The following is a 20,868-nucleotide window of genomic DNA, read 5'->3' on the forward strand; positions in this document are numbered from 1 at the left end:
GGATGATGATGATAATGACATTGATTCCAGCCCATTATCATCATCCTCATCATCGACGATGATGATGATGATGATGAGGATGGTGATGAGGATGATGATTATGATGATAATGGGCTGGAATGGATGATGGTAATGATGATAATGGCAATGGTGATGATGATAATGACCATGATGGTGACAATGGTGATGACGATGATGACAATGATGATGATGGTGATGACAATTATGATAATGACAATAACTATGGTGATGGTGACGATGATGACGATGATGGTGATGATGATGGTAACAATGATGATGATAATGATGGTGACGATGATGATGATGATGGTGATGATGGTAACAATGATGATAATGATGATGGTGATGATGGTGATGATGATGATGACAATGGTGATGATGGTGATGATGGTGATGATGATGATGACAATGGTGATGATGGTGATGATGGTTATGATGATGATGACAATGGTGATGATGACGATGATGACAATGGTGATGATGGTGACAATGGTGATGATGACAATGGTGATGATGGTGACAATGGTGATGATGACAATGGTGATGATGACGATGATGACAATGGTGATGATGATGGTGCCAATGGTGATGACGGTGATGACAATGATGATGGTGACAATGATGACGATGATGACAATGACGATGACAATGATGATGATGATGGTGCCAATGATGATGGTGCCAATGACGATGATGGTGACAATGGTGATGATGACAATGGTGATGATGGTGACAATGGTGATGATGACGATGATGACAATGATGATGATGGTGACAATGATGACGATGATGATGATGGTGACAATGATGACGATGATGATGATGGTGACAATGGTGATGATGGTGACAATGGTGATAATGACGATGATGACAATGATGATGATGATGGTGCCAATGATGATGGTGCCAATGACGATGATGGTGACAATGGTGATGACGGTGATGACAATGACTAAGGTGATGGTGACAGTGATGACAGTGATGGTGACGATGGTGACTCTGCAGGCTGGAGCAGCCCCCAGGTGGCCCTGCTGGAGGCTCAGAAGCTGCTGCGCAGTGTCCTCGTGTCCCTGGTGGGCAGCGACGTGCTGGGAGCCACACGGAGCCCCCGGGGGGAGGAGCTGGGGGCTGACAGCGGTGAGGGGGGGCTGGGGATGGGGGGATTGGGGGGGATTGGGGTCAGTGGGGGGGGATTGGGGGGGATTGGGGTCAGTAGGGGTGGGATTGGGGTCTCTTGGGATGAGCTGAGCTCCATGGGAAGGTTGGGAAGCCTCAGGAATGGCTCCATCCCCTGGGAACCCCCCCGTGCCCCCCTGTTCCATATCCCCTGTCCCTCCCTGTCCCAGTATTCCCAGTGCCCCATTGCTGTCCCTGTCCCAGTGCCCCCAGTGCCCTGTTGCTGTCCCAGTGCTCCCAGTGCCCCACTCTGCCCCAGTCCCAGTGTCCCCAGTGCCCCAGTCCCAGTGCTCCCAGTTCCCCACTCTGCCCCAATCCCAGTGCTCCCAGTGTCCCCAGTGCCCCATTTCCAGTGTCCCCAGTGTCCCCAGTACCCCAGTCCCAGTGTCCCCACGTTTCCAGCCCCGTTCTGTCCCCAGGGCTGGCTCTGGTGCACAAGTGGCAGGTGCTGGGGGACGCCCTGTTCCCATTGCTGTCCCTGCCCCATTCCCAGTGTCCCCAGTGTCCCCAGTGCCCCAGTCCCAGTTCCCCCAGGTTTCCAGCCCCGTTCTGTCCCCAGGGCTGGCTCTGGTGCACAAGTGGCAGGTGCTGGGGGACGCCCTGTTCCCATTGCTGTCCCTGCCCCATTCCCAGTGTCCCCAGTGCCCCATTCCCAGTTCCCCCAGGATTCCAGCCCCGTTCTGTCCCCAGGGCTGGCTCTGGTGCACAAGTGGCAGGTGCTGGGGGACTCTCTGCGCTGCTGCCGGCGCCTGGTGACACTGCTGGGGCTGTGTGAGCTGCAGGGCAGGGCCAGGGCCCTGTGCAGAGAGGGGCTGCTGCTGGCTGGACATCTGCAGGCTGCCCGCTGGTCAGTGCTGGGGGCACTGGGGGCACTGGGAATGGGGCTGGGGTCACTGGGAATGGGGTCATTGGGGTCACTGGGATTGAGGGGCTGCTGCTGGCTGGACACCTGCAGGCTGCCCGCTGGTCAGTGCTGGGGGCACTGGGAATGGGATTGGGGTCACTGGGGTCACTGGGAATGGGATTGGGGTCATTGGGGTCACTGGGATTGAGGGGCTGCTGCTGGCTGGACACCTGCAGGCTGCCCGCTGGTCAGTGCTGGGGGCACTGGGAATGGGATTGGGGTCATTGGGGTCACTGGGATCGAGGGACTGCTGCTGGCTGGACACCTGTAGGCTGCCCGCTGGTCAGTGCTGGGGGCACTGGGAATGGGATTGGGGTCATTGGGGTCACTGGGAATGGGATTGGGGTCACTGGGAATGGGATTGGGGTCACTGGGGTCACTGGGATTGAGGGGCTGCTGCTGGCTGGACACCTGCAGGCTGCCCGCTGGTCAGTGCTGGCATTGGGATCACTGGGATTGGGATGATTGGGACCTTTGGGATCATTGGGATTGGGATGATTGGGACCTTTGGGATCATTGGGATCAGGATCATTAGGATCACTGGGAATAGGATTGGGATCACTGGGAATAGGATTGGGATCACTGGGATCAGGATCATTAGGATCACTGGGAATAGGATTGGGATCACTGGGAATAGGATTGGGATCACTGGGATCAGGATCATTAGGATCACTGGGAATAGGATTGGGATCACTGGGAATAGGATCATTAGGATCACTGGGAATAGGATTGGGATCATTGGGATCAGGATCATTAGGATCACTGGGAATAGGATTGGGATCACTGGGATCAGGATCATTAGGATCACTGGGAATAGGATTGGGATCACTGGGATCAGGATCATTAGGATCACTGGGAATAGGATTGGGATCACTGGGAATAGGATTGGGATCAGGATCATTAGGATCACTGGGAATAGGATTGGGATCATTGGGATCAGGATCATTAGGATCACTGGGAATAGGATTGAGATCACTGGGATCAGGATCATTAGGATCACTGGGAATAGGATTGGGATCACTGGGATCCTGGTTTGCCCTGGTTTTCCCATTTTCTTCCCAATTTTTCCCCGTTTTTTTCCCATTTTTTTCCTCAATTCCTCCCGTTTTCCCAGGTGCTCCTGGTTCCTGGTGCTGCAGTCCCAGCTGGAGCTGCAGCAGGGGGAGCTGGAGCTGAGCCAGTCCCACCTCCAGCACGCCCAGTGCCTGCTCCAGCCACAGACTGGTGAGCACTGGGAGGGGGGAAATCCCAGAAATCCCAGTTATCCCAGTCTGAGAATGGGGGAAATCCCAGTTATCCCAGTCTGGGAGGGGGGAAATCCCAGTTATCCCAGTCTGGGAGTAAGGGAAATCCCAGTTATCCCAGTTACCCCAGTCTGAGAAGGAGGGAAATCCCAGTTATCCCTGTGGGACTCCAAAATCCCAAACTCTCCCTGAATTCTCATTGGAATAATTCCCTTGTGAACTCCAAATCCCAAATTGTGCCTGAATTCCCATTGGAATCATTCCCAAATCTCAAACTCTCTCTAAATTCCCATTTCAGACCCCAAATCATTCTGGGAGCTGGGAATCATTCCAAAATCCCAAATTCTGCCCAAATTCCCATTGGAATCATTCCCTGCAGGATCCCAAATCCCAAACTCTGCCCCAATTCCCATTGCAGACCCCAAACCCCTTTGGGATCTGGGAATCCTTCCCAAATTCTCCCCCAATTCCCAAACCCCTCTGGGATCTGGGAATCATTCCCTGTGGTATTTCTAAATCCCAAATTCTTCCTGAATTCCCATTGGAATCATTCCCTGCAGGATCCCAAATCCCAAATTCTCCCCCAATTCTCCTTGCAGACCCCAAACCCCTGTGGGATCTAGGAATCCATCCCTATAGGAGACTCCAAAATCCCAAATTCCCCTTGCAGACCCCAATCCACTTTGGGATCTGGGAATCCTTTCCAAACTCTCCCCCAATTCCCACTGCAGACCCCAAACCCCTGTGGAAACTGGGAATCCATCCCTATAGGGGACTCCAAAATCCCAAATTTTCCTTGCAGACCCCCTCCAACAGCTGGGAATCATTCCCTATAGGACTCCAAAATCCCAAATTCCTATTGCAGACCCCAAACCCCTGTGGGATCTAGGAATCCATCCCTATAGGAGACTCCAAAATCCCAAATTCTCCTTGCAGACCCCAAACCCCTGTGGGATCTAGGAATCCATCCTTATAGGGGACTCCAAAATCCCAAATTCTCCTTGCAGACCCCCTCCAACAGCTGGGAATCATTCCCTATAGGACTCCAAAATCCCAAATTCTCCTTGCAGACCCCAAACCCCTTTGGGATCTGGGAATCCTTCCCAAACTCTCCCCCAATTCCCACTGCAGACCCCAAACCCCTGTGGGATCTAGGAATCCATCCCTATAGGAGACTCCAAAATCCCAAATTCCCATTGCAGACCCCAAACCCCTTTGGGATCTGGGAATCCATCCTTATAGGGGACTCCAAAATCCCAAATTCCCATTGCAGACCCCCTCCAACAGCTGGGAATCATTCCCTATAGGACTCCAAAATCCCAAATTCTCCTTGCAGACCCCAATCCACTTTGGGATATGGGAATCCTTCCCAAACTCTCCCCAAATTCCCATTGGAGACCCCAAACCCCTTTGGGATCTGGGAATCCTTCCCAAACTCTCCCCCAATTCCCACTGCAGACCCCAAACCCCTGTGGAAACTAGGAATCCATCCCTATAGGAGACTCCAAAATCCCAAATTCTCCTTGCAGACCCCAAACCCCTGTGGAAACTGGGAATCCATCCCTATAGGAGACTCCAAAATCCCAAATTCTCCTTGCAGACCCCAAACCCCTGTGGAAACTGGGAATCCATCCCTATAGGAGACTCCAAAATCCCAAATTCTCCTTGCAGACCCCAAACCCCTTTGGGAACTGAGAATCCATCCCTATAGGAGACTCCAAAATCCCAAATTCCCATTGCAGACCCCCTCCAACAGCTGGGAATCCTTCCCTATAGGAGACTCCAAAATCCCAAATTCCTATTGCAGACCCCAAACCCCTTTGGGAACTGGGAATCCTTCCCTATAGGAGACTCCAAAATCCCAAATTCTCCTTGCAGACCCCAAACCCCTTTGGGAACTGGGAATCCATCCCTATAGGGGACTCCAAAATCCCAAATTCTCCTTGCAGACCCCCTCCAACAGCTGGGAATCATTCCCTATAGGAGACTCCAAAATCCCAAATTCCCATTGCAGACCCCAAACCCCTGTGGGATCTGGGAATCCATCCTTATAGGGGACTCCAAAATCCCAAATTCCCATTGCAGACCCCCTCCAACAGCTGGGAATCCATCCCTATAGGACTCCAAAATCCCAAATTCTCCTTGCAGACCCCAAACCCCTGCGGGACCCCCCGCCCCGTGCCCGGATCCAGCTGCACAAGGGTCTCCTGGCCCGGCGGAGCCCCCCGGGACGCGCCGCCCATCGCGGGGCGGGGGATGCGCCCGGGGGGCTCCCGCGGGGTCCCGCCCCCGCCGAGCTCAGACCCGCCCTGGGGGGGACCCTGCCCTTGCTGAGCCACCCCCCGGGGTGTGGCTGTCGCTTCTGTCGCGACCCCGCGCTGCTGTCGCTGGGGCTGCGCTGGCTGCTGGCGCGGGCGCGGGGCTGGCTCGCCACCGGGGAGGTGACACCGGGGCTGGCGCTGCTGCGGGCGGTGCTGGCCCGGGCCAGGAGGGCGGGGCGGGGGTGGGGCAGCCTGGGGGGGCGGCTGGGGGAGGGGTTTGGGGTGGGGGAGGTCGGTAAGGGTCGGGGGGGTGGGGGTGGTTCTGGGGAGGGGGGTGCCAGAAGGGACAGGGACATCACTGGGGGCGAGAATGTGCAGAATTCCTCTGGGAATGGGGACATTGCTAGGAATGGGGACATTCCTGGGAATGGGGACATTCCTGGGGACAGGGACATCACTGGGGACAAGAATGTGCAGAATTCTTCTGGGAATGGGGACATTCCTGGGAATGGGGACATTCTTGGGGACAGGGACACCAGAAGGGACAGGGACATCCCTGGGGACAAGAATGTGCAGAATTCCTCTGGGAATGGGGACATTCCTGGGAATGGGGACATTCTTGGGGACAGGGACAGCAACAGGAGCAGGGACCCCTCTAGGACCAGGGACACAATCAAGGACAGGGACATCCCTGGGGACAAGAACTCCTCTGGAAATGGGGACATTTTTGGGAGTGGGGACATTTTTGGGAACAGGGACACCAGAAGGAACAGGGACAAGAACCTGCAGGACAATTCTGGAACTGGGGACACCATCATGGACAGAAACCTGCAGAAATCCTCTGAAAATGGGGACATTTTTGGGAATGGGGACACCAGCAGTGACAGGGACATTCCTGGGGACAGAAACCTGCAGGACCCCTGTGGGAATGGGGACAGCATCAGAGACCCCTGTGGGAATGGGGACAGGAAAATTCCAGATCCCTGTGGGAATGAGGCCACTCCTGGGGACAGGGACCTGTCCCCCCTGTGCCCCCCAGGCCCCCTGGCCGAGCTGGTGGCCGCTGGCTACTCCACACTGGCCCTGCAGAGCCTGCCCAGTCCCTCCCAGTGCCATCCCAGTTGGGATGAGGAGCTGGAGCAGGGGCTGACCCTGCTGGGCTCCCACCCCCCCCCCGTGGCCGGCCTGGGGGTGGCCGTGGCCACTCTGCTGCTGGCCAAGGCTCTGGCCACCCTCAGCCACGTGGCCACCACCCTCGGCCACTCCATGGATGAGATCCTGGCCCAGGGCTGGACCCCCCGGCCCCCACCCACCCCAAAACCCCCAAAAACCCCAAAGCCACCCCCCAAAACCGCCCCTCAAAAAGCTCCCAAAGCTAAAACGGCCAAGACCCCCAAAGTGAAGCCCCCCAAATTTGGGGATGTTTTCACCCTGGGGGATTCAGACCTGGATGTGCCCCCCATTGTCCTGAGGCCTGGGGGGGGCTGTACCCCCCACCCCAAATTGGGGGGACCCCCAAAAGCGCTGCTGGGGGGGGGCCAAGACCCCCTTCACCATCTTCAGTGAGGAGCCCTCCCCCCCCGGGGGGGGCAGGGCCCCCAAAATCCCAGCGAGGGTCAAGTCCCGAATCAGGGTGAGTTTGGGGAGGGAAATTTGGGGGGGAAAGTTTGGGGAGAAAATGGTTGGGGAGGGAAATTTGGGGGGGAAATAGTTGGGGAGGGAAATTTGGGAATTAAAATTTTGGGGTGAAATGGTTGGGGAGGGAAATTTGGGGATGAAAGTTTGGGGGGGAAATAATTGGGGAGGGAAATTTGGGGGGGAAATTTGGGGATGAAAGTTTGGGGGGAAATGGTTGGGGAGGGAAATTTGGGGGAGAAATAGTTGGGGAGGGAAATTTGGGGTTGGGAAATTTGGGGATGGAAATGGTTGGGAAGGGAAATTTGGGGGGGAAATTTGGGGATGGAAATTTGGGGGGGGGGGGAATGGTTGGGAAGGGAAATTTGGGGATGGAAATTTGAGGGGGGAAATGGTTGGGAAGGGAATTTGGGATGGAAATTTGGGAGGGAAATTTGGGGTTGGGAAATTTGGGGATGGAAATGGTTGGAGAGGGAAATTTGGGATGGAAATGGTTGGGAAGGGAAATGGTTGGGGATGGAAATTTGGGAATGGGAATCAGGGGGGGAATGGTTGGGAGGGAAATTTGGGATTGAAATTGGGGATGGAAATTTGGGGGGGGAAATGGTTGGGAAGGGAAATTTGGGATGAAAATTTGGGGATGGAAATGGGGAGGGAAATTTGAGGGGGGAAATGGTTGGGGAGGGAAATTTGGAGGGGGAAAAGCTTTGAGTGGGGGGAAATTGGGAAGAGGGAAAATGTGGGGGGACAAGTTTAGGAGGGGAAATTGGGGATGAAAATTTTGGGGGGGAAATCAGGAGGAGAGAAATTTGGGGATGGAAATTTGAAGAGGAAAATTTAGGGGGGATTGAAAAATTGGGAGGAAAAGTTTTGGTGGAAAGGTTGGGAAGGAAAATTTGGAGAGGAAAATGGGGGAGAGGGAAAATTTGGGAAGGGAATTTGATGGGGGGGAAGGAAAATTTTGGAGGGCAGGGAAAATTTTAGGGGGTCAGAAAAATTTATGGGGGAAACTTTTGGTGAGGAAATTTTGAGAGAGGAAGGAAAATTTTAGGGGGAAAATTTGAGATTGGGGAAAATTTCCACGTGGAAAACTTTGGGAAAGTGAAGCAAAAAAAAAATTTTGGGGATGAAAATTTTGGGCTTTTCACTCCTTTTTCCAGGTGACTTTCAGTGACAGCGACCCTGAGGAGCCCCAAATTCCCCAAGATCCCCCCAAAAACACCCGGAAAGTTTCCAGTGCCAGGAGGGTTGAACCCCAAAAATCCCCCGGGAATTCTCCGGGAATTGGGGCTCGACCCCGGCGGGGGCGGCCCAGGAAGGAGCCAGGGACCCCCAAAAAGAGGGAAAAGAGGGAAAAAATGGGGAGGAAAGAGGAGGAAAATGAGGGGAAAAAGGAAAATGGGACCCCCCAAATGGCTGTGAGAAAGAGGGAGAAAAGGGGAAACCCCGAAGTGGAAAAAATGGAAAAAACGGGAAATCCCAAAGTGGAAAATGTGGAAAATCCTAAAATGGAAAATGTGGAAAAAATGGGAAATCCCAAAATAGAAAATGTGGGAAATATGGGGAATCCCAAAGTGGAAAATGTGGAAAAAAAGGGAAATCCCAAAATGGAAAATGTGGAAAAAAGGAGGAAGTACAGAATGGAAAAGCTGGAAGAAATGGGAAACCCCAAAATGGAAGAAATGGGAAATCCCAGAATGGAAAAAATGGGAAACCCCAAAGTGGAAAATGTGGGAAAAAGGGGAAAACCCAAAATGGAAAATGTGGAAAAAATGGGAAACCTTGAAATGGAAGATCTGGAAAATCCCAAAATGGAAAATGTGGAAAAAAGGAGAAAGTACAGAATGAAAAATCTGGAAAAAGGGGGAAATCCCAAAATGGAAGAAATGGGAAACCCCAAAATGGAAGAAATGGAAAGTCCCAAAATGGAAAAACTGGAAAAAACGGGAAATCCCAAAATGGAAAATGTGGGCAAAAGGGGAAAACCCAAAATGGAAAATGTGGAAAAAAGGAAAAACCACAAACTGGAAAATCTGGAAAAAAAGGGAATCTCCCAAATCAAAACTTCAGTAAAGAAAGAAAAGGGAAACCCCAAAAAATCCCTGGAGAAGAAGGAGAACAGAGACCCCCACAGGGCTGGGGGACCCCAGGAAAAGAAGGAGAGGGGGGGGACACCCCAAAATGGAATTTTGGGGGAAAATAAAAATTGGGAATTTAGTGGGATTGAGGAGCTGGACCCCCTTAGGGCCGTGGAGGAGGAGGAGGAGGAGGAGGAAGAAATGAGCTTTGAGCTCCCCCCACTGCCCCCAGGTGAGATTTTGGGGGATTTTTCACCTTGATGACCCCAAAATTGGCTTTTTTTGTTACCCCTAAACTGTCCCCAACTTTTGCAGGTGGGGCCAAGGAGGGAATTGCAGGAATTGGGAATCAGGGGGATCCCCCAAATCCAGAGGGGGCTCAAATCACCCCCCAGCCCGGTGAGCAGAGGGGGTTTGGGGGATTTGGGGGGATCCAGGGTTGGATTTGGGGTTGGATTTTGGGGGGTGGGTTTTGGGGGGATTTGGGGCTGGATTTTGGGGGAATTTGGGGCTGGATTTTGGGGGGGGTTGTGGATTGATTTGGGGTCAGTATTTGGGGGGATTTGAGGGAGTTTGGGGCTAATTTGGGGTTGGATTTTGGGGCTAATTTGGGGCTGGGTTTTGGGGGAATTTGGGGCTGGATTTTGGGGGGGGTTGTGGATTGATTTGGGGTCAGTATTTGGGGGGATTTGAGGGAGTTTGGGGCTAATTTGGGGTTGGATTTGGGGCTAATTTGGGGTTGGATTTGGGGCTAATTTGGGCTTGGATTTTGGGGGATTTGGGACAGGATTTTGGGGGGAATTTGGGACAGGATTTTGGGGGGGTATGGATTGATTTGGGGTCAGGTTTTGGGGGGATTTGAGGTGGTTTGGGGTTGGATTTGGGGTTGGATTTGGGGCTGATTTAAGAGGGGTTTGGGGCTAATTGGGTTGGATTTGAGGCAAATTTGGGGTTGGATTTTGGAGGAATTGCGGATTTATTTGGGGTCAGGTTTTAGGGGGTTTGGGGGCTGATTTGGGGTTGGATTTGGAGCTATTTTGGGGTTGGATTTTGGGGGGATTTGGGGCTAATTTGGAATTGGATTTTGGAAGGATTTGGAGCTTATTTGGGGTTGGATTTTGGGGGGATTTGGGGCTAATTTGGGGTTGGATTTTTGGGGGATTGTGGATTGATTTGGGGTTGGGTTTTGGGGCTGGATTTTGGGGGGATTTGGGGCTGGATTTGGGGGGGGTTGTGGATTGATTTGGGGTCAGTACTTGGGATTTGAGGGGGTTTGGGGGCTGGTTTGAGGGGGGTTTGGGGCTAATTTGGGGTTAGATTTTTGGGGGGATTTGGGGCTAATTTGGGGTTGGATTTGGGGGGAATTTGGGACTAATTTGGGGTTGGGTTTTGAGGGGATTTGGGGCTGGATTTTGGGGGGATTTGGGGCTGGATTTGGAGGGATTGTGGATTGATTTGGGGTTGGGTTTTGGGGCTGGATTTTGGGGGAATTTGGGGCTAATTTGGGGTTGGTTTTTGGGGGATTTGAGGGGGTTTGGGGGCTGATTTGGGGTTGGATTTTGGGGGCATTTGGGATTTTGGGGTCCTGCTGGGCACATCCTGATTTCTCCAGGAGTTTCCTTTCCTTTCCCAGGATTTTTTCCTTGTTTTCTCAAGAGTTTCCTCTCCCCAAACTTTCCTCTCTTTCCCCCAAAACTTTTTCCCTCCTGTCTTGACCCCTCTGTCCCACTGACCATACTGACCTCTGTCCCCATTGTCCCCAATGTCCTCAGGTGTCCCCTCTGTCCCAGGTGTCCCACACTGACTCTGTCCCTCTGTCCCCAGGTGTCCCTCACTGACAGTGTCCCCTCTGTCCCCAGGTGTCCTCTCTGTCCCCAGGTGTCCCACACTGACACTGTCCCCAGGTGTCCCCTCTGTCCCCAGGTGTCCCCAGGCTGGCCCCAGGTGTCCCACACTGACACTGTCCCCAGGTGTCCCCTCTGTCCCAGGTGTCCTACACTGACTCTGTCCCTCTGTCCCCAGGTGTCCCCACCCTGACAGTGTCCCTCTGTCCCCAGGTGTCCCTCTGTCCCCAGGTGTCCCCACACTGACAGTGTCCCTCTGTCTCCAGGTGTCCCCTCTGTCCCCAGGTGTCCCCTCACTGACAGTGTCCCTCTGTCCCCAGGTGTCCCTCTGTCCCTAGGTGTCCCTCTGTCCCCAGGTGTCCCACACTGACAGTGTCCCTCTGTCCCCAGGTGTCCCTCTGTCCCCAGGTGTCCCCTCTGTCCCAGGTGTCCCACACTGACTCTGTCCCTCTGTCCCCAGGTGTCCCCAGGCTGGCCCCAGTGCTGTCCCTGCTGCAGGCTGCCCTGCTGTGGCTGTCCCCGTGTCCCCCAGGCTCTGTCTATGCCCAGCTGTGCCAGCTGCTGGCGCTGGCCCTTGGGGACAGTGACCCTGTGGCCACCGCGGGGCTGCTGGGAGAGTCCCTGGGGGTGACAGCACGACACCAGCTGCTGGCCATTGTCCATGCACGGGCACGGTGGGTGTGCCACTGTCACCTCCCTGTGTCACCTCCCTGTGTCACCTCCCTGTGTCCCTGTCACCTCCCTGTGTCACCTCCCTGTGTCCCTGTCACCTCCCCGTGTCACCAGCTGCTGGCCATTGTGCACGCACGGGCACGGTGGGTGTGCCCCTGTCACCTCCCTGTGTCACCTCCCAGTGTCACCTCCCAGTGTCACCTCCCTGTGTCACCTCCCATTGTGCACGCACGGGCACGGTGGGTGTGCCCCTGTCACCTCCCTGTGTCACCTCCCTGTCACCTCCCTGTGTCCCTGTCACCTCCCCGTGTCACCAGCTGCTGGCCATTGTGCACGCACGGGCACGGTGGGTGTGGCACTGTCACCTCCCCTGTGTCACCTCCCTGTGTCACCTCCCTGTGTCACCTCCCTGTGTCACCTCCCCGTGTCACCAGCTGCTGGCCATTGTGCACGCACGGGCACGGTGGGTGTGGCACTGTCACCTCCCTGTGTCACCTCCCTGTGTCACCTCCCATTGTGCACGCACGGGCACGGTGGGTGTGCCACTGTCACCTCCCTGTCACCTCCCCGTGTCACCTCCCAGTGTCCCCATCCCCTCGCAGTGTCCCTGTCCAGTGTCCCATGCCAATGTCCCTGTCCCTTTTCTCAAATCCTCATCCCAAAATCCCCCAAATCCCTTAACCCCATCCCAAATCCCTGTCCCCAAATACCCATCTCCCAAATCCCTGTCCCCAATTCTCTATCCCCAAATCCCTGTTCCTAAATCCCCAAATTTCCATCCCCAAATGCCCCAATCTTTATCCCAAATCCCTGTCCCCAAATCCCCATCTCCCTATTCCCATATCCCCATCCCCAAATCCCCCTAATCCCCCAAATCCCCATCCCCAAATCCCCCTCCCCAAATCCCCCTAATCCCCATCCCCAAATCCCCATCCCCAAATTCCCCAATCCCCATCCCAAATCCCCCTCCCCAAATCTCCCAAATCCCCCTAATCCCCATCCCCAAATCCCCCTAATCCCCATCCTAAATCCCCCAAATCCCCCAATCCCCCTCCCCCAGCCCCACCTGAAGGGATTTTGGGGTGACCCCACAGGAAGAAGAGGAAAGCAGCAGCAGCAGCAGGAGGGGACACCAGGGGTGACACAGGGGATGACATCTCAGACCAGCTGCAGGGCCTGTCCCTGCAGGGTGGGGACAGCAGGGACCCGTGCCAGGATTCCCAAAATTCCCAAAATTCCCAGGATGAGTCCCAGGAGTCCCAGTCCCAGCTGGCCCAGCTGCAGGAGCTGTTCCAGTTCAGCTCCTCGGGGCTGGGCCCGGAGCAGCGCCGGCGATTCCAGGAGCAGCTGCAGAGCATCCCCACAGGTCAGTGTGGGGACCCCAAAACACAGGGGAACCCCTAATCAGAGAGAGGGGAATCCCAAATTCCCAGGGGGAAATCCCAAATCACAGGGGGGAAATCCCAAATCACAGGGGGGAAACCCAGATCACAAGGGGCAATCTCAAATGACAGGGGAAATCCCAAATCACAGAGAGGGGAATCCCAAATCACAGAGAGGGGAATCCCAAATTCACTGTCTGGGGAGGGGGGAATCCCAAATTCACAGGGGGGAATCCCAAATTCACAGGGGGGGATCCCAAATCACAGAGGGGAATCCCAAATGACAGGGGAAATCCCAAATTCACAGTGCTGGGAATCCCAAATCACAGGGGGAGAAATCCCAAATCACAGGGGGGAAATCCCAAATTCACAGTCTGGGGAGGGGGAAATCCCAAATTCACAGGCTGGGGAGAGGGAAATCCCAAATTCCCAGGGAGGGAAATCCCAAATTCACAGTTTGGGGAGTGGAAAATTCCAAATTCCAGTTTGGGCATTTGGTGGCCTTGGATGGGGTGGGGATGGTTAAAGTTTGATTTGGGGTGATGGATTTGGGGTGATGGATGTATTTGGGGTCACAGTTTGGGGTGATGGATGTATTTGGGGTCACATTTGGGATGATGGATGTATTTGGGGTCACATTTGGGATGATAGGTGTATTTGGGGTCACATTTGGGGTGATGGTTTGTCCCCAGGTGTGACAGTGTGCCAGCTGTCCCTGGCCAGCGCTGCCCGCGCTGTCCCCGGGGACGCAGGGATGGTTTGGGATGGATTTGGGATGATGAGTTTGGGATGATGAGTTTGGGGTGATGGATGTATTTGGGGTCACATTTGGGGTGATGGTTTGTCCCCAGGTGTGACAGTGTGCCAGCTGTCCCTGGTCACTGCCCTCACGGACACAGGGATGGATTTGGGGTGGTGGGATTTGGGGCACAGGGATGGAATTTGGGGTGATGATTTGAGGTGATGGATGTATTTGGGGTCACATTTGGGGTGATGGTTTGTCCCCAGGTGTGACAGTGTGCCAGCTGTCCCTGGCCAGCGCCACCCACGGTGTCCCCGGGGACGCAGGGATGGTTTGGGATGGATTTGGGGGTCACAGTTTGGGATGATGGATTTGGGGTGATGGATTTGGGGTGATGGATGTGTTTGGGGTCACAGTTTGGGGTGATGATTTGGGGTGATGGTTTGTGTCCCCCAGGTGTGACAGTGTGCCAGCTGTCCCTGGCCAGCGCCGCCCGCGCTGTCCCCGGGGATGCAGGGATGGTTTGGGATGGATTTGGGGTGATGATTTGGGGTGATGGATTTGGGGTCACAGTTTGGGGTGATGGATGTGTTTGGGGTCACAGTTTGGGGTGATGGTTTGTCCCCAGGTGTGACAGTGTGCCAGCTGTCCCTGGCCAGCGCTGCCCGCAGTGTCCCTGGGGACGCGCTGCTGCTGTCGCGGCTGGAGCGCGGCGCGGAGCCGCTGAGCGTGCGCATCGACACGGGGCGCGGCCAGGTCAGTGCCTTCATCATCCTCTGCACCTTCATCATCCTCTGCACCTTCATCATCACCATCCTCTGCGCCTTCATCATCCTCTGCGCCTTCATCATCCTCTGCACCTTCATCATCCTCTGCGCCTTCATCATCCTCTGCACCTTCATCATCCTCTGCGCCTTCATCATCCTCTGCACCTTCATCATCCTCTGCGCCTTCATCATCCTCTGCGCCTTCATCATCAGCATCCTCTGCACCTTCATCATCCTCTGCACCTTCATCATCATCATCCTCTGCACCTTCATCATCCTCTGCTTCATCATCATCCTCTGCACCTTCATCATCCTCTGCATCATCCTCTGCGCCTTCATCATCCTCTGCGCCTTCATCATCCTCTGCGCCTTCATCATCCTCTGCGCCTTCATCATCCTCTGCACCTTCATCATCCTCTGCACCTTCATCATCCTCTGCACCTTCATCATCATCATCCTCTGCACCTTCATCATCCTCTGCACCTTCATCATCCTCTGCGCCTTCATCATCCTCTGCGCCTTCATCATCCTCTGCGCCTTCATCATCCTCTGCGCCTTCATCATCCTCTGCACCTTCATCATCCTCTGCTTCATCCTCTGCTTCATCATCATCCTCTGCTTCATTCTCTGCTTCATCATCCTCATCATCAGCTTCATCCTCTGCTTCATCATCCTCATCATCCTCAGCTTCATCATCCTCAGCTTCATCATCCTCTGCTTCATCTTCTGCTTCATCCTCTGCTTCATCATCCTCATCATCCTCTGCGCCTTCATCCTCAGCTTCATCATCCTCTGCTTCATCATCCTCTGCTTCATCATCATCCTCTGCTTCATCATCATCCTCTGCTTCATTATCCTCATCATCCTCAGCTTCATCATCCTCTGCTTCATCCTCTGCTTCATCATCATCCTCCTCATCTTCCTCCTCCTCTTCATCCTCCTCCTCTTCATCCTCTTCATCCTTCTCATCATCATCCTCTTCATCAATCTCATCCTCGTCTTCATCATCTTCATCATCTTCATCCTCATCTACATCATCCTCATCCTTTTCCTCATCCCTATTCTCATCTTCCTTCTCACCCTCATCTTCATCCTCTTCATCCCTGTCCTTGTCTTTCTCCTCTTCCTCTTCATCTTCATCCTTCTTCTGGGATGGGGGCACTGAGCATTCCAGGGATGAGATCCTGGCCTCTTCCTCCTCTTCCTCCTCTTCCTCCTCTTCCTCCTCTTCCTCCTCTTCCTCCTCTTCCTCCTCTTCCTCCTCTTCCTCCTCTTCCTCCTCTTCCTCCTCTTCCTCCTCTTCCTCCTCTTCCTCCTCTTCCTCCTCTTCCTCCTCTTCCTCGAATGGGGGATATCTGCAATTCCAGGGGTTGGGATCAGGGAAAAGGAGTCACCCCAAATCCCAGGGGTTGGGATCAGGGAAAAGGGATCACCCCAAATCCCAGGGGTTGGGATCAGGGAAAAGGGATCACCCCAAATCCCAGGGGTTGGGATCAGGGAAAAGGGACCACCCCAAATCCCAGGGGCTGGAATTCCTGACCCCAGTCCCCCCTGAGCAGGATCCTGCAGGAATTCAAGTGGATCCAACGGGAGCAGTGGGATCACCCCAAATCCCAGGGGTTGGGATCAGGGAAAAGGGGTCACCACAAATCCCAGAGATTAGGATCAAGGAAAAGGGGTCACCCCAAATCCCAGGGGCTGGAATTCCTGTTCCCATCCCTGTTTCTCCACCCCAGTCCCCCCTGAGCAGGATTCTGCAGGAATTCGAGCGGATCCAGCGGGACCAGTGGGATCACCCCAAATCCCAGGGTTTGGGATCAGGGAAAAGGGGTCACCCCAAATCCCAGGGGTTGGAATTCCTGACCCCACTGTCCCTGTGTCCCCCCAGGCCCCCCTGAGCAGGATCCTGCAGGAATTCGAGCAGATCCAGCGGGAGCAGCGCCAGGTCAGCGCCTGCAGCGAGCGCCGCCTGTGGTGGGAGCGCCGGTCCCAGCTGGACCTGCGGATGCAGGTGGGACAGGGAAAACCCCAAACTGGGGAAAAACCCCAAACTGGGAAAAACCCCAAACCGGGAAAACCCCAAACTGGGAAAAACCCCAAACCGGGAAAAACCCCAAACGGGGAAAAACCCCAAACCAGGAAAAACCCCAAAACATCCCGGTCCCAGCTGGACCTGCAGATGCAGGTGGGAAAGGGAAAACCCCAAACCAGGAAAAACCCCAAACCGGGAAAAACCCCAAACCGGGAAAAACCCCAAACCAGGAAAAACCCCAAACCGGGAAAAACCCCAAACCGGGAAAAACCCCAAACGGGGAAAAACCCCAAACTGGGAAAAACCCCAAAACATCCCGGTCCCAGCTGGACCTGCGGATGCAGGTGGGACAGGGAAAACCCCAAACTGGGAAAAACCCCAAACCAGGAAAAACCCCAAAACATCCCAGTCCCAGCTGGACCTGCGGATGCAGGTGGGACAGGGAAAACCCCAAACCGGGGAAAACCCCAAACTGGGGAAAACCCCAAACCGGGAAAAACCCCAAACCGGGAAAAACCCCAAACCGGGAAAAACCCCAAAACATCCCGGTCCCAGCTGGACCTGCAGATGCAGGTGGGACAGGGAAAACCCCAAATTGGGAAAAACCCCAAACCAGGAAAAACCCCAAACCGGGAAAAACCCCAAACCGGGAAAAACCCCAAACCGGGAAAAACCCCAAACCGGGAAAAACCCCAAACTGGGAAAAACCCCAAACCGGGAAAAACCCCAAACCGGGAAAAACCCCAAAACATCCCAGTCCCAGCTGGACCTGCGGATGCAGGTGGGACAGGGAAAACCCCAAACTGGGAAAAACCCCAAACGGGGAAAAACCCCAAACGGGGAAAAACCCCAAACGGGGAAAAACCCCAAACTGGGAAAAACCCCAAACTGGGAAAAACCCCAAACCAGGAAAAACCCCAAAACATCCCGGTCCCAGCTGGACCTGCGGATGCAGGTGGGACAGGGAAAACCCCAAACTGGGAAAAACCCCAAACCGGGAAAACCCCAAACAGGGAAAAACCCCAAACGGGGAAAAACCCCAAACGGGGAAAAACCCCAAACCGGGAAAAACCCCAAACCAGGAAAAACCCCAAACCGGGAAAAACCCCAAAACATCCCAGTCCCAGCTGGACCTGCGGATGCAGGTGGGACAGGGAAAACCGCAAACCAGGAAAAACCCCAAACCAGGAAAAACCCCAAACCAGGAAAAACCCCAAACTGGGAAAAACCCCAAACCGGGAAAAACCCCAAACTGGGAAAAACCCAAAACATCCCAGTCCCAGCTGGACCTGCGGATGCAGGTGGGACAGGGAAAACCCCAAACCGGGAAAACCCCAAACCGGGAAAACCCCAAACCGGGAAAACCCCAAACTGGGAAAAACCCCAAACCGGGAAAAACCCCAAACTGGGAAAAACCCCAAAACATCCCGGTCCCAGCTGGACCTGCGGATGCAGGTGGGGCAGGGAAAACCCCAAACTGGGAAAAACCCCAAACTGGGAAAACCCCAAACCGGGAAAAACCCCAAACCGGGAAAAACCCCAAACCGGGAAAAACCCCAAACCGGGAAAAACCCCAAACCGGGAAAAACCCCAAACTGGGAAAAACCCCAAACCGGGAAAAACCCCAAACCGGGAAAAACCCCAAACCAGGAAAAACCCCAAACCAGGAAAAACCCCAAAACATCCCAGTCCCAGCTGGACCTGCGGATGCAGGTGGGACAGGGAAAACCCCAAACCAGGAAAAACCCCAAACCAGGAAAAACCCCAAACCGGGAAAAACCCCAAACCGGGAAAAACCCCAAAACATCCTGGACACAGCGGGAAACCCCTCCTGGGACTCCTGGGGGATTCCTGTGGGATTTTCCTTGGGATTCCTGTGGGATTTTCCTTGGGACTCCTGCTGGAATTCCTGTGGGATTTTCCTTTGGATTCCTTCAAGATTTCCCAGGGATTTTCCCTGGGATTCCTGTGGGATTTCCTTGAGGTTTCTGTGGGATTTTCCCTGTGATTCCTTCAGGATTTTCCCTGTGGGATTTTCCCTGTGGGATTTTCCCTGTGGGATTTTCCCTGTGGGATTCCTTTTTGGGATTCCTTTTTGGGATTCCTTTTTGGGATTCCTTTGGGGATTTTCCCTGGGATTCCTTTTGGGGATTCCTTTTGGGGATTCCTTTTGGGATTTTCCCAGGGATTCCTTTTGGGGATTCCCTTTGGGATTTTCCCGGAGATTCCTTTTGGGATTTTCCCAGGGATTCCTTTCGGGATTTTCCCAGGGTTTCCTTTTGGGGTTTCCTTTTGGGGATTCCCTTTGGGATTTTCCCTGTGGGATTCCTTTTGGGGATTCCTTTTGGGATTTTCCCTGTGGGATTCTCTTGGTGATTTTCCCAGGGTTTCCTTTTGGGGATTCCTTTTGGGGATTCCTTTTGGGGATTCCTTTTGGGGATTCCTTTTGGGGTTTCCTTTTGGGGATTCCCTTTGGGGATTCCCTTTGGGATTTTCCCAGGGATTCCTTTTGGGGATTCTCTTTGGGATTTTCCCTGGGATCCTTTTGGGCTTTCCTTTTGGGCTTTCCCGTGCCCTTCCCAGAGTTTTTGGGGTCAGGATCCTGTTCCCACTGGGTGTCTCTCCCAGAGCCTGATCCAGAGCCTGGACTCGGAGGTTTTGGGGTGCTGGAGGGGGCTGCTGCTGCCCCTGGATCCCAGGAATCCCCCCCTGGACCAGCAGGAATTGCCCCAAGTGCTGCAGGAGCTGCAGGAATGTGGCTGGGAGAGCCCCAACCCCGCCCTGCTGCAGGTATGGGGTGGGGTTGGGGTTTGGGATTTGGGGTTTGGGGTTGGGGTTGGGATTTGGGGTTGGGGAATTGGGGTTTGGGGTTGGGCAATTGGTGGGATTTGGGGTTTGGGGTGTGGGGTTTGGTGTTGGGGATTTGGGATTTAGAGTTGGGCAATTGGTGGGATTTGGGGTGTGGGGTTTGGGGTTGGGGTTTGGGGTTTGGGGTTTGGGGAATTGGTGGGATTTGGGGTTTGGGATTTGGGGTTTGGGGTGTGGGATTGGGGTTTGGGGTTGGGCAATTGGTGGGATTTGAGGTTTGGCTTTTCAGGTTTGGGGTTTGGGATTTGGGGTTTGGGGTTGGGCAATTGTTGGGGTTTGGGGTTTGGGGGTTTGGGGTTTGGAATTTGGGGTTGGGGGTTTGGGGTTTGGGGTTTGGGGTTGGGCAATTGGTGGGATTTGGGGTTTGGGATTTGGGGTTGTCCCCCCTGGCTGTGCTGCCCACTCTGCCTCTGGCCACTCTCCCACATTTTGGGGTTCCAATTCCATATTTTAGGGTTCTGATCCCAAGACTTTTGGGGTTCTGATCCCAGATTTTGGGAATTCCCCAGCACTCTCTCTCCCAAGGCTCTGCTGGCCCTGGCTGTGTCCAGCCCAGCCTCTCTCCCACATTTTGGGGTTCCAATCCCCCATTTTGGGGTTCCAATCCCACATTTTGGGGTTCCAATCCCCCATTTTGGGGTTCCAGTCCCACATTTAGGGTTCTGCTCTCTCTCCCCGGCTGATGCCCACCCTCTGGCCGTGTCCCTGTGTCCATCCCAGCCTGTCTCACAGATTTTGGGGTTCCAATATCACATTTTGGGGTTCCAATATCACATTTTGGGGTTCCAGTCCCACATTTAGGGTTCTGCTCTCTCTCCCCAGGCTGTGCTGGCCCCTCTCTCCCCGGCTGATGCCCACCTCTCCTCGCTGGCCGTGTCCCTGTGTCCATCCCGGCCGCAGCGGGCCTGGCTCTGCCTGGCCGAGGCTCTGGAGCGGCGCCGGACGCGCCCGGGGGGCAGCACGGGGTCAGTGCTGCTGCTGCTGGACAGGGTGAGCCTGCCCTTCCTCCTCATCATCATCATCCTCACCTCCATCATCATCATCATCATCCTCACCTCCATCATCATCATCCTCACCCCCATCATCATCCTCATCCTCACCCCCATCATCATCATCATCCTCACCTCCATCATCCTCCATCATCCTCACCCCCATCATCATCATCATCATCCTCACCCCCATCATCATCATCCTCACCCCCATCATCATCCTCATCCTCACCCCCATCATCATCATCATCAT

The 20,868-nt window shown here is 54.3% G+C and overlaps 1 protein-coding gene and 1 long non-coding RNA gene across 2 annotated transcripts; both read left to right on the top strand.

Moving 5' to 3' along the window:
- Positions 1–6,637: 6,637 nt before the first annotated feature.
- Positions 6,638–8,589, top strand: LOC306815221. Its single transcript, XR_013777358.1, has 2 exons — positions 6,638–7,239; positions 8,402–8,589. It is a non-coding gene; the product is annotated as an uncharacterized lncRNA (long non-coding RNA).
- Positions 8,590–8,704: 115 nt separating this feature from the next.
- LOC306815220 (uncharacterized protein) lies at positions 8,705–20,616 on the top strand (the record flags this gene model as incomplete). Its single annotated transcript, XM_079331826.1, has 8 exons — positions 8,705–9,551; positions 9,635–9,718; positions 11,624–11,837; positions 12,930–13,201; positions 14,588–14,715; positions 16,615–16,737; positions 19,387–19,548; positions 20,449–20,616. Coding segments are annotated over exons 1-8 (1,953 nt in total), but the record flags the coding sequence as incomplete, so codon positions are not given.
- Positions 20,617–20,868: the final 252 nt, after the last annotated feature.

Source organism: Erithacus rubecula (assembly GCF_903797595.1).
Source record: "Erithacus rubecula genome assembly, contig: scaffold_1200_arrow_ctg1, whole genome shotgun sequence".
Taxonomy (NCBI): Eukaryota; Metazoa; Chordata; class Aves; order Passeriformes; family Muscicapidae; genus Erithacus; species Erithacus rubecula.